Genomic DNA, 14,080 nt, shown 5'->3' with positions numbered 1-14,080 from the left:
AGTTGTGTAAAGATGTGGTAATTAAGGGTGTGAGGAATTTTCATTTACAACCCCCATAGGGAGTGTAAATGATTTCAAGGTTGGGTATGATAGATGTGCTCCTGGTTAAGTGGGCCTCCCATGATAAATTTGCTAACTTCATGGCAAACTGCTGATAAAAATACATTACACAGGCAGCACATTGTTTACTACAAATTTTTAACAGGACTTATGCATTTAAATCTTAAACAGCTTTCTTAACCTAATTGAAAAGCACTAATTGCAAAAATGGAGTGTTTTTACATGATAATATTGAATCCTATAAGTCCTTTGTATGTTAATTTCTGCAAGTGATATTCTTCAATCTTACTGATGGTAGTACTCCAACACCTCCTTGATAATAATTACTAATTTCTATATGAACATGTCGTTATAATACTTAACCATGCACACAAACATTAGATATCCAGTAGATTTTGTTAACTAGTCACCTACACTCCCATGGAAGCCAGATAAAAGGGTTTTATGTATACACTTCTTTACCAGAAATATACCAACTAAGAATTTTACATTCCTTAATTGAACCAAAAATGGATTATACAGAATCCATATTCTGTATAATAGCACCATTTTAGTATCATTTTCAGGTCATAATGGAGTCACAATACTCACAGCAAGATTCAATTTTTTAGTCTGTGCCCATTCTTTTCCTCTAACTGGGGGTGATTTAATATACAGACAATATCAGTTCTACACTAGCTTTTGTCTATGGGTGCGTATGAAAATGAGAGGGAATATGCTCACCTTGTCTCCTTGAGTACTCCTACAGTCACATTGATCTATTATAAGGGGAAAAAAATAATAATAAAAATAAAAACAAAATTCATTATTTAAGCATTTTCTTTAATCTCTGAAAGAAGTAGACAGAATTATATAAAAACAATTTTTTTTTCTCTTTTATTTTTTTTAATATATGGAAGTTCTTCCATTATGTAAACAGCCATGCTAACAAACCATTCATTTGTTTTTTAGCCTACTATTTTAGTATGCATCATTGTTAACCAGCGATACAAACTCTGAACTACAGTGGTATCTCGCTAATCCGAACCAATAAAATCCGTGCTAGTTCGGATTAGCAAATTTCCCCCCAAGAGACAACAATAACTAGTGTTTAAGACAAAAATAATCAGATTCTAATGGTACATCAATTTAATTCTGTAAATAAATGAAGTAACTGATAGAAAAAAGCTACTGTACTGTAATGCAAAACAAAAAATACAGTACACAAGTTTATTTTAGTAAATCAGAATTACATAATTTAATTTGCATAAAAAATATCATTTTCTTGTACACAACACAAAAAAAGTTTCACAAGATAACAAAAAAAAGTTTTTTGTTTCTCCGCAAAAAAAGTCATTGGTTTTCTTTTGCTTTTTGGAAGCTAAACTTTATTCGAATGCTTCTTCTCAGAGCTGCATTGGCAACAAAATTTTTGTGGAATGGCATATTGTTCTGCTTAGACCATTCTATACATATATTAAAACTGTCAACTACCCCTTCATGTTTCACTTTTTTTTCATCGAGTTCTTTATCGTCATCTAATTCATTCTGTATCGTCATATTTATAATTTCAGCATCTGATTTGATTTCGAATTCACTTTCGGTTCTACCTGTAACCCATTCCGTAACATCTGTTTGTGAAATTTCAACATTTGGATTTATATTTTTAACCAAATTATGCACGTTTTGAATTTCCTCTTTTTGTGTATATTTGAGATTCATGCCGACAATACAGTACGTACTGTACAGTATAAAAAAGCAAGCATGAACACACAATACATCAATACTGGTTGTACAAGATAACCAGTATAACCGATAGTATGAAAAACAAATACTGTACTGTAATAATAATAAAATAAATAATAATAGTTAAAATAATAATTATTAAATAAAAATGATAGTACACAAAATAATAATACGTAATAAATAAAACTTTTTTTCTTTCAAACCGCAGTTTGGATTACTGGAGGGTTTGGATTAGCGAGATATCACTGTACTTTCATCGTGATTGGAGACTGCTGTACATTCAACATTTGGCTCCTCCAAGTTAAAAGGATATATATCATGTATATCATAACAAATGTAGATGAAAATAATAACCTATCTAGAGTGCTAATGTACTACAGATGCAAGAAATCTTTGTGACTGAGGTGTGTGTGTGGTGGTGGGGGGGGAAGATTAACTGATTATGAAAAAGAAAAAAATTATCTGATTAATAATAAAAGGCATGTAACAGCATTCATGGGAAGTAAAGTTATCCACTATCACAGCATTTACAAGTGGATTAACTTTTCCTGATAATGCATTTTAGACATATTTTATCCTAATCAATCAGCAATGGAAATCCATAATGTAAAATGTAAAAACACTTCCAGGTGCAGACTGTAGCTCAGATCATCAATTCCTCATAGCAGACATAAAAATACATTTAAAGGTGAATTAACTAACCTTTCCTTCAAGAATAAAGGTCCCAAGAGTTAATAGTAATAATAATATTGCAGTGGAAAATGGATGTTCAGAATTAAGAAACTGTATAGAGGAGGAGGCAACACTGGAAGAACTTCGGTGCAAAACAAAAGCAATAATTCTTGAGACAAAAAAAATATGATCTCGAAAAGAACAAAAATAAACAGTCCATGGATTACAAGTGAAACACTAGTTCAAATTGAAAAAAGAAAAAACAAGGCGAACGGATTTTGTAATGAAACAGAAAGACAAAAGTATCTGAATTATAAAATCACATAAAAAACTCTGCAAGAGAGACAAAAACAAGTTTTTAAAAAAGCAGTGTGAAGAAATTGAAGAACATTCTAATAAAAATCAAACCAAAGATTTATTCAAGAAAATCAAACTCATAACTAGAAACTTTAAATCAAATACCTCTAGCATAGCTGATTCAAACTATCAAATTTTAACCGACACAAATGATGCACTCAAGAGATGGAAAAGTTACTGTGAAAATCTCTTTATAAAGATACTACTCTCTCATTTGAAGAAAGAGATGAACTCATAAAGGTAAAATGACTACTCACAACCCTTGGGCCTAATGGAACTGAAATTATCTTTAGAATATGCAACAAAATCTGGGAAACAGATACTTGGTCATAAAATTGGATAAGATCTATATTCATACCATTACACAAGAAAGGAAATATTAATGATTGCAACAACTATAAGACCATTGCACTGATTTCACACACAAGCAAAATTCTGCTATATGTGATTAAAGAAAGAAAGACTGAAGAACTACAAATTCCAAATGAACAAGCTGGTTTCAGCTTTGGTAGCGGTACCAGAGACCAAATTGCAAACATAACGCAGCTACATAGAAAAAACCCATGAATTCAATATCACAATGTATCTGTACCATTTGCCAACTTACTTATGTACTATAACAAAGTGACAAATATACTGGACAAGGGAAATGCATATATAGTGGTATACTTCAATTTTGCAAAGACTTGGATAGATTGCCATACCACAAGTTGGTAACTAAACTGAAGATGAGACTGGAGGGATTGGATGAGAGATTAGTGAGTTGCACGATTAGGTAACTGGTTCTCAGATAGGTATCATAATTTATGATACCTATCTGAGATACTAAGATATAAGGTCGAAACCCATCTGGGTAGTGATCTTTCCCATAATGCATAGCATTATACATACCCATAAGGTATGTGCTTTGCATTATGGGATACCAAGGCAAGTGATGCGAAGTCATTAGCTTCTATATACAAGTTGCCCAGTCTTGATTATATTTCAGGTGCAAACTTTGTTTGCTTACACTTGGATAAAGGATTAAACCAAGTATATAATTTCTTGGTATCTTTAATTTATAGTATAACCAAGTGGAAAAACTTCCAACAACAGATAAATATCGGAAAGTTCTGCATGGGGAGTGGGGGGCAATATCCCAAAAGAGGAAAGACACTAATAGTGTACTACAAGGGTCTGTTTAGGGACCACTGTTATTTAATTTGTATATTAATGATACTGGCATGGGTTTAACTGGTGATATACAAATTCTTGCAGATGATGCAAAACTGGGAAGAGTGATGAGGAATCAAGCAGATATTGTGGTCTTACAAGGAGGACACTTCAATATATTATATGAGTGAGCAACAGTATGGAAATATCCGTTCAATGTTACAAAGTGTAAGATTCTGAAATTTAGTAGGAAACAATTGGATGCAAAGTATACACTTGGTGGGAAAATTTTGGAAAAAGGTGAGGAATCATGAAATGTTGGAGTGGTTGGTAGTGGACATGGATCTGAAGTCTCATTACACAAGTTGTGAAGTCATCACATCAGATTATGGCAATGATGAAGAGAACCTTAATGTGCAGAAATAAAGAGGTTCTGGTTCCACTGTATAAGGCCTTGATCAGGTCTCATATGGATTATTGCACAGAATTTGTTTTCTGTGATGATGATATATATATATATATTGGATATTGGAAAGGGTCCAGAGAAGAATGACTGGATGTAAGAATTGTGACTTTCCGATATTTAATAGAATGTTTCAGCATAATTGAAACATGTAACTGGTCTTTGGGATGTGGGATACAAAGACAGATTGCAGTAATGCAGTTTGCAAAGACTTTTGAATAGAAGGGAGAGAGGGGATATGACTGGGACATTTAGGTTGGTGAAGGGTTGGTACTGGTTTAATGTGGAAGAAATTTTTCATAAAATGGGGAAAGAGGGGTAGAACAAGGGGACATCCCTGGAAGCTGTATAAGGAGGTTGTGAGCAGGAGCATAAGAAGCAGATTCTTTGCATGGAGAGCGGTTGGTGACTGGAATGCACTGCCTGACAATATGATGAATGAAGGTCATGTCATTCACCACAAATCAAAGTGATGAATGACATGATCTCCAATATCTTCATTTGCAGAGTTGGATGAACCTCAGATTAGCATTACTGCAGTTGGGTACTTTTTGGCAATTGAGAACAGGAGTTTTTGTCAGGGTCAGATGTATGCAGACCAAAACTTCGGCATGTTAAGGTTTGGATTTGGTTGTTTTATGAAAGTCACACCTGCTTCTTTAAATTTTTTTTCAATCCACCAGTTGGGAGCCTGTGTAGCTCAGTGGATGTGGCGTTTGCACACCACGGCACTTGGCCGCACGAAGGAAGACTTGGTTTCGAGTCTAGTCGGCGACTAGAGGAAATTTTTCTAGGCCTTTTTTTGACCGGTTCCTGAGTTAGTCGATCTCTGGCATGGACAAGCGGGTTTTTCCTCCCAGAAACTCGGGTTTTTCGTCCTGTAAATTCAAGAAAATCGACCGTAGAACCCACGTTATTTCAGACATTAAATATATTGTGTTAGGGTTAGGGATCACGAGATGGCGGCACATTTGAGCTGTCTCTCTTCACTGTGTACCGCTTAATTAGTGATAACCTTGGGCCATCTATCTCTGATTGGTACCAGTGGAGATTGAACTGCCCACTCAGTCTCCAAAAGTTAGATAGGGCTAAATGGCCTCGCCTACTCCCCGTATACGGGAATAAAAAGGCGTTAGCTGATTTTTTTTTTTTTTCCCCACCAGTTGGATGTAAGAAGTGTGCCTTTCCGATATTTAATAGAATGTTTCAGCATAATTGGAAAGGCCTGTTTTCCCATATAATCTTCCATAGTGAATTAGACGGATATGAGTTTTGCATTTCTTCTTTTTGAATTTCCCCTACATGTCCAGTTTCATCTAAATACATACAGTTGCAATTACATTTAATATACTCCTTGATATTAGAGGTTGGAAGAAATAAAAACATCCCTTTAAATATGATGAACAAATGTTTTAATTTCTTTATGGTTAAAGGAGCTTTTGATGTTATACTTGCAAAAATTTCTACCTATTTTTTTCAGATAAACCTTTAATATACCTAGTTGAGCCATATCACTCATTTACAGCTTTCAGCATATACAAACCACATGTGTAATGTGCATATAGCAGCATTCAATGTTTGAAATGTACCCTGTTTTGCCTTCGAGCACAACATCCAATGGAAATACCGCAAATACCCACACTAAATCCACCTTCAGGCTGGAAATGTGATGTCATTTCTTGCAAGCTACTCTCTCAAACTCCAATCACAATTTGAGGTCCAACAGATTCGGATCAGGTATTCCAGATGGCCAATCATGTGGTGATATGTGGTCGAGCACATTTGTCACCAACCACTGAGGTGTGATCCTCATCTTGTGTGCAGAGGCTAAGTCCTGTTGGAAAGTCCACTGCCTATAGTGAAACAAGATGTTGTTTAGGACCATATCACAGGTTCCAGCATGGTGCTTGATACACTCTTGGTATACATCAGATTTGGTATATAACTTGGACAGTTAAATAGCTCTTCAATAGCGAAAATCTGTGAAGAGAATATCGCTGTGTCTGCTGTTCGCATACTGCTGGAGAAGTGCCTTTGATTTTATTGCCCTCTGCAGCATAAGTTGCGGTGTTAGGAAATGTCCAGTAAAATGATGATAGGCTCTCATGACATCAATTTCTGCATTCTCACAAGATTACAGCAGAGATGTGCCTTCACAAGACATTGCATCCTAACACATCATGGTCAACCTGTTCTTTGGTGGCCAGATATCTTCTGCATCATTATAACGGTTAACAGTCTGATACACAAACATCCTACTAATTCCAACTTATTTTAGCATGATGAAAATAACAGGTGGCAGCATTCCAACCTTGTGAAGTGCTATTGCAGCTACATAGTACTCCTAATCTTCCTACTGCATGTTAACTCATACAACTAAACAACTCTCTCTCTCTACTGATAAACACAATAAATATTGGCTGCACACAGCACCACTAACAGAACCAAGCTGTGCAATTCTATGGACAGCACAGTGGTGTGTGGAAGTTGTAACAGTATTTATGGCAAGATTGTGTAAGGATAGGTATGCTTTACTGAAATTTTTGTTGTTTTAATACATTATCTTTCTGTTACGAATTTTTTCAATTATCATTGTAACATGGCCGGTTTTTTAACAAGTGGTAGACTGTTCACCGCTTGGCCACAACGAAAAGAGGTTACTTAAATTTAAGTACCCTCAAGTAATTTTTTTAACAGTTCAATTCACAATACAAGACAATAATGATAAAATAAATAATATGTTTATTTACTTCATAAATAAGCAATTGTGATTTCTATCTTTAAAAAAGGTAATAGAGATGACCCTAAAAACTATAGAGGTAAAAGTATACTAAATTCCTGTTACAAAATATATAGCAGAATTTTAAATACAAACTAATGAAATATTCCAAAAACTTTATTTTAGAAGTACAGAATGGATTTAGAAAAGGACGATAATGTATAGACCCAGCCTTTTGCCTAAAATTAATAATAGAGAAAAGAAGAGAATACAATTTAGAAACACATATTGCATTTATTGAGTTTGAAAAAGCATTTGACAAAGTTAAAAGAAGACATATTAAAAGAAAGACAAATACCAAATAATATCCTAAAAGCTATCATAAGTATATATGAAAATAATCAATTGGTCACAATTAATAATCAAAATAATCAAATACAAATAAGATTAAATCATGAGCTATCATAAACGGGAGAGATAAACCAAGGAGTTTCACAGGGATGTCCCCTCTCAGCAACTTTTTTTAATATTTACCTAAATGAAATAATAATAAAATGGAATAAAAATTTTCCATCACGGTATTAAACTTTCTCCTACTATGAACTTAAACACTCTCCTCTTTGCCGATGACCAAATTATAATTACAAATTCTGAAGATAACTTACAGAAAGCTATTTTAGATCTAAATGAGATAGCCAAAGATTATGGTATGATAATATCAACAGAAAAAACTATGGCCTTTAAAGGACAAGATCTAGTAAGAACTAAATTTGTAATAGATAACAAGATCTTAGAACAGGTGAATTCATTTAACTACCTAGGATGTATGATCACATATGAAAATGAAAAAGATATAAACCTAAAAATTGCAAAATATTTAAAAATAACAGGTGTAATTAACTCTATATTTAAACCAAACCTAGTTCAAAAAACAAACCAGACTAAAAGTATACAATACTTTAGCCCTACCAGTCTTATTGTATGGAAGTGAAACAAAAAGACAAACAAAGATTAATAAGAGCAGAAATTAAGTTTATGAGAAAAACTGCAAAGTATACTCTATTTGATCACAAAAGAAATGAAGAAATTATGAAAGAATTAAACCAAGAATCAGTAATTGAAAAAATTAAAAAATATAAACATAAATGGATGGAACATGTTCAAAGAATGAAAATAGAAAGATTACCAAAGCAAGCCTTAAAGTACAAGCCATTAGGGAAAAAAAAACCAGGATGTCCTCTTAAAAGAATCAACAATGACTTCTAAGCTAGAACAGGCCATGCTAGGCCTAAATCCTTGATATGCACGATGATGATGATGATTATTTACTTCATTGCTGATATTTCACTGGTTTTTGTACCCAGAAAAAGAGAGGTTTTCAAATATTAATTCAATCTTAAAATGACTGCCTTGCAGATTTTTGATAAATTAATACAACTATGTTTATTGAGGTTCAGGGTATGTTTTAAAGATACTGCTGATTCCTGAAATGTTCTCTCTGACTTTTAATGACTTTTATATAACACTATTTACCCCCCCTCCCATCTAATCCCGTGTGAAAGAGGGTGTCTAAAGCATGGCCTACTAGTCCTGATTTACTACTCTCATGGTAAGTATTTTTATGTTCTACAAGGTGAATATCAACAGTTCTTCCTGTCTGTCCATAAGCCTGGTCACAAGCAGAGGGCAATTCATGTACTCCTGGATGTGAAAAAGGATCGAGTTTGTCTTTAGATTAATGGATGAGGGCTGCTAGTTTGATATATGGTTTAAATATGGTGTGAAACTTATATTTATTAAGCACTCTGGATATCTTTTCAGATGTGCCCATAATATATGGGATAGTAATAACAGATCTGCTGTAGTCGTTGCATTAGGGATGGGCAGGGGATTTATAGAAGCAGTTAGCATTTTATCTATTTTTTGGGGATTAGAGCCACTGGGTAAAAAATGTGTGTCTAAAGTGAGTGAGTTCAGTAGTAAGCGCAGTATCATTTGAACATATAGCTCTAGCTGTGTTAGTGTTTTTAGGAAACTACAGTGTTCAACTTTCCAGTCATTTACATAGAAGATATGTAAATTATTGTCATTTACATATCTTCCAGTATGTGTAAGCTTTGTATAACTAGAAAAAGATTCTGAGCCATTTGAAAGCCATGTGACTAGTATCAAGGATTTTAGGATGCTGGCTATTTAACTGCACTAAGAATGTATCTAATTTGCCTGAACCATGTGACCAAATAGCAAACATATCATCTGTACAGAGCAAGCAAACCACTGGTTTGAATGCGGCTGTGTTCAGCGGCTGGTTCTCTAAATGGTCTACACAGAAATTGTCTAAAGGCCGGGAAAAGGGATGAATGCTCCTGTTCAGTTGTTTGTACAGTTTTTCTTCAACATGTATTGTAAGAGCAGTCTATGGTATTTTATTTTAATAGTTGATATAAAACTATGTAAATAAATATATTATTTATTTTCTTATTATTGTATGTTGTGAATTAAAAAACTTAAGATAAACTGTTAAAACATTAGCCTTTCTACAAGTCTTAAACCCCAGCCTTTTTATATCCTATTTCTAAGTTAAAATAAAGGACTCATATCCACTGAATTTGCTAAACGACAACATAAAACTTACATAAACTGTAAGTTTTATGTTGTCGTATGTAAGGTTGGCCAGATGGCTTGTCAGAAGTGTATTAAATATATATTTGCTTCAATCCAACACATGAACATTATAAAACTTATGACTTACTAGTGTCAAGTGAAAATAAGTGGTTAAAGAGAAAGAAGAAATCTGTTGATAAGTTCTTGACCAGCCAGAAGTTTTAGCCTGGAAAAAACAATAAAGAAGATACTTTCATTCATCCACATCTCTTATTTGTAAGAAAGGGAAGATGAGAAGCCTGACAGTAAATGGGTGTTGAGCAGCAGCTATGATGTTCTTATAGGCTTAAAAAAAGTAGAATGATGGTAGCAGTGGAATACTGCTTATGAAAATACCCACAGAAGAGGCACGAGACAGAAACTGAACACCCATTAGCATATAATGACTGGAGTGAATCTAAGAGAAGGCGTCTGTTAAGTGAACTGCCTGTCCTCTTGTGGATAGCATTGACTTGCTTGTTAGGAGGTTTTGGTACACAATTCCAACTATAAGTACAATATTACAAGACTGAGAAGATTTGGGATTTATATAGTAGCAGTAGTTGTGCAGATGAGAAGTACGGTCTTTTGAGGAGAAAAACTTTTTTTTTTTTTTTGAGACTGAAGAGGCATTGGATGCAAGGTATGCAAACTAGGAATGGCCAGAAGTATAAGTCACCCTAAGAAGAGAAATCTGACCTCAAAAAGAGATCTGAGTATTATATATACAAGGAGAGAAAGTGAAATTTTTCCTGTGAGAAATAAGATAGAAATACATTTTGGTATTGCTAAAGTTCAGTAGGCTGTCCTCATCTCACTGGAGAACAGCATGAGAATCACAGAATCAAGGATCTAACTTAAAAATTACAAATGGAGAAACAATTTATGTAAATTTTTTATTATGAAGACCGAATTTTTGGTTATGTCTCATGACTGCTGTCAGTGTAACTGAGAGATCCAAACGAACAGAATAAGAATTTAAAATAAACAAAAAAATGTGTTACAAAGATGACGTAACAAGCACGAGAAGAGCTAAAACTGTATACCAATAGAATCTAAAGTGAACAAAGAGTAATATTCTCAAGAGTAAGAAATTCCACAGCAATTATTTTTTATTTAAATTAGACTGATGAAGCAAGTTTCATAACTTTTTTTATACAATCTTTTGACTGAAAATCAGCTTTTACGAAGTACTGTAATCTTCTTAGAACGGAATCTGTGACTGGAAAATATGGTATAATCTATATTTTTTGAGGCAGCATAATTTGCCTAAATCACAAAAATAACCCTGGTAGCTACCAGTCTGCATATTATATGAAAGTTCACAAGAACAGGGATCCTGATATACTCCTGGATGGGATAGACGAAAAGGTGATCTTTTGGAGAGCAACTTCAGCCAAATGATCAAATTCTACTATATATCTCATCTCATCTTCCTTTTTCCCTCTTTTACTTTGCGGTGTCGAGGGTTTATTAATCATTGGACATCAAACTGTATATATACATATATATTCATATATACTGACTATAACCAAGACTAGAATAACAATTAAATTTATTCAAAACGCAACATGTTTCATCGGACTGTCCGACTTCTTCAGGCGTGGGAACATAGAAAGCAAGTAAGCACTATAAGAAACATCGTATCACTATAAAACGACTATTATAAAATCATTAAGCTTTGAACTGTAGCTACAGTCCGTGTTGAAGTTCTATTGTTAAGTAGCTGCGTGCGTCTGATTTCATGCATGTGCCAATATTGGATAGCAGAGCTGAAAGAGTCCGGTAGATTATAGCTGAGGTTATTATTTATGTGATGAGGGTCCATAACAATTTCCTTAGACTCGACTATGCGTCGCTCCACCTCGTCACGGCATATATGAAGGTTTGAGGTTGTTCATACCTTCATATATGCTGTGACGAGGTGGAGCGACGCATAGTCGAGTCTAAGGAAATTGTTATGGACCCTCATCACATTAATAAAAACCTCAGCTATAATCTACCGGACTCTTTCAGCTCTGCTATCCGATATTGGCACACGCGTGAAATCAGATGCACACAGCTACTTAACAATACAACTTCAACACGGACTGTAGCTACAGTTCAAAGCTAACTGATTTTATAATAGTTGTTTTATAGTGTTTACTTGCTTTCTACGTTCCTACGCCTGAAGAAGTATATGAACATATCCCAGTGCCGAGTTAATACTACAAATTGCTATATATATATATATATATATATAATCTAGTAGGCACATGCTAAGAATGTAATTCATCCATACATTCTATTACAAATTATTTTACTTAGTTACTTGATTGTAGTTCTTTGTATTTATGACAAGTGCTTCTATACCCAAAGATGTTAGTTTAATCTAGTGAAATAAAAACTGCTCAATACATTTAGATAATTATTTGGTTCCTGCATGGCGTGAGTTAATACCATAAAGAAGTATTGCAAATAACAGTCAACATTTAAAACTTGCTGAAGGAATAATAGTGAAAAGTTAATTGTGCTGGATTAACATACGTCCCTATATTTTAAAAGGAAGAAAAAATGCAGAATGATATCTAAGAGAGATGAATTAAGTAGAAGGTGGGAAACAATTTTAATCATTCCGTGAGAGACCAGCTACTCTAAAATGGCTTGAAAAAATGATATATCAGGTCTCAAGGCAACTGAATTAAGCCTGTCCATATTACTAAATGTTCAACAGATTAACTTCATGTGAGAAAGATTCATATGATAAAAAAAAATATTTCAGAGATAAAAGGCTTGCAATCCTAAACAGACTGACAGACAATGTTATTGCAATTTCTTGATTGTTTACTACTCTTTCAAATTGTGAAACAACAATGGCTGACTGGACATAAAGTTTACCTTCTTGATAAGTCTTTCTGGAAAAGAAACATCAGATGAAGTTTTAGTGACTCAAGTTAATTAACATGTTTACACAGTAAATAAAGTTAACCACTAGTTTTAATACTAACAATTATCATCATCATATCATTGATATGTACCCAATGGATATGAACAGGACATTTGATAGTGTTACATGAATATTATTAATGACTTTCTATTGGCAATCTTCCTACAAAGGAATCTTTATCTGATAGCACTCCAATACCGATAGATCTTATATTTTGGTCTTCTAAAGCACTTCATACTGTATCAATCCACCTACATCTTGGTCTTCTGCCAGGGCTTTTTATTGCGATCTTAGCATCAAATTGGCTAAGCTAATCTTTCCTTTCCATTCTTTTAAGAGAATACCAATGCACACAGCGTTTGTTCCTTTTTAATATCCTCATCTTAAATATGAGTCTGCCATTGATGCCACATGTTCATCCCACTAATTTTTCTAAGAACTCTCATATCTATGGTCTCAAGTCTCTGATCAAGTCTTTTATTTATAACCCTGCTCTCACACCTATAAGTTAAAAGTAGTTTGAACGCCATCTGTATACAGCTAGTTTAGTGTTTTGACTCGTTTCTCTTATTCTATATAAATTTAACCAGTTGACTCTCTACCATATTAAGTTGGCTATTTCACTGAAAATTGTGCCTAAATAGCTGTGATGTTTTACTTGTTCTATAGGATGCAGTTGATGTTTTCAGAGTTCTCTTTTTTCTTAGTCTTTGTCTTTTTATTGCTGATTTTCATACCAAATTTATTAAAAAAGCTATTCCATTTTATCAGGAATTCTTGCACTTCTACTGGATTTATTTAGGAATATAACATCATCTATGTTGTTATATTATATTATGTTATGTTATGTAAACAATTGAGATTATAACCTCCAATGCTAATATCAGGTTTAAACACTTTCTTTTATATAGTAATACATACAAAATGTGCATTCTTGTTTCAAACCGAATTAACATCATACCATCTTCCTGTACCATCTTCAATTATAACGGCTAACTTCCAACTTGATAGTAATAAATTACTATCAACGTAAGAAGCCTGAATGGCAAAGATATGGAGCTAGCTGAGGAATTAGATAAGTACCAGATCGACATAATAGGGGTGACTGAAACAAAAAAGACCAAAACTGGTGAGATCTTTCTGAGCAATAAATACAAAATGTTATATTCAGGCAATCACAATCAAGGAAAAGAAGGAGTAGCCATAGTATTCAACACAAAATACGAGGCTAATCTTCTTGAATGGCAGTCAGTCTCAAGTAGAGTAATGTGGGCAAATATGAGAATGGGGAACTGGACAATGAGACTTATTTGTGCCTATGGTCCCACAGAAGGTTCTACTAAGGTAGAAGTGGAGGAATTTT

At 33.8% G+C, this 14,080-nt stretch overlaps 1 protein-coding gene across 4 annotated transcripts in view; it reads right to left on the bottom strand.

Annotated features, from left to right (window-relative positions):
• Positions 1 to 14,080, bottom strand: part of LOC150101225 (asparagine synthetase domain-containing protein 1) — a 311,734-nt gene that overhangs the window by 109,299 nt on the left and 188,355 nt on the right. For all 4 annotated transcript variants that reach the window (XR_016549180.1, XM_090402011.1, XM_090402013.1 and 1 more), the window contains exon 8: positions 784 to 818. Coding sequence is in view for 3 of the 4 variants with exons in the window: in XM_090402011.1 (XP_090258137.1) it covers positions 784 to 818 (35 nt within the window). In the remaining variant the exon portion in view is untranslated. The remainder of the gene's footprint in view (positions 1 to 783; positions 819 to 14,080) is intronic.

This window comes from Typopeltis vanoorti, chromosome 12 (assembly GCF_054136105.1).
Source record: "Typopeltis vanoorti isolate ZY-2024b chromosome 12, IOZ_Tvanoo_1.0, whole genome shotgun sequence".
NCBI lineage: Eukaryota > Metazoa > Arthropoda > Arachnida > Uropygi > Thelyphonidae > Typopeltis > Typopeltis vanoorti.
The sequence above is the reverse complement of the archived record's forward strand: the minus strand, read 5'-3'. Positions and strand labels throughout refer to the sequence as shown.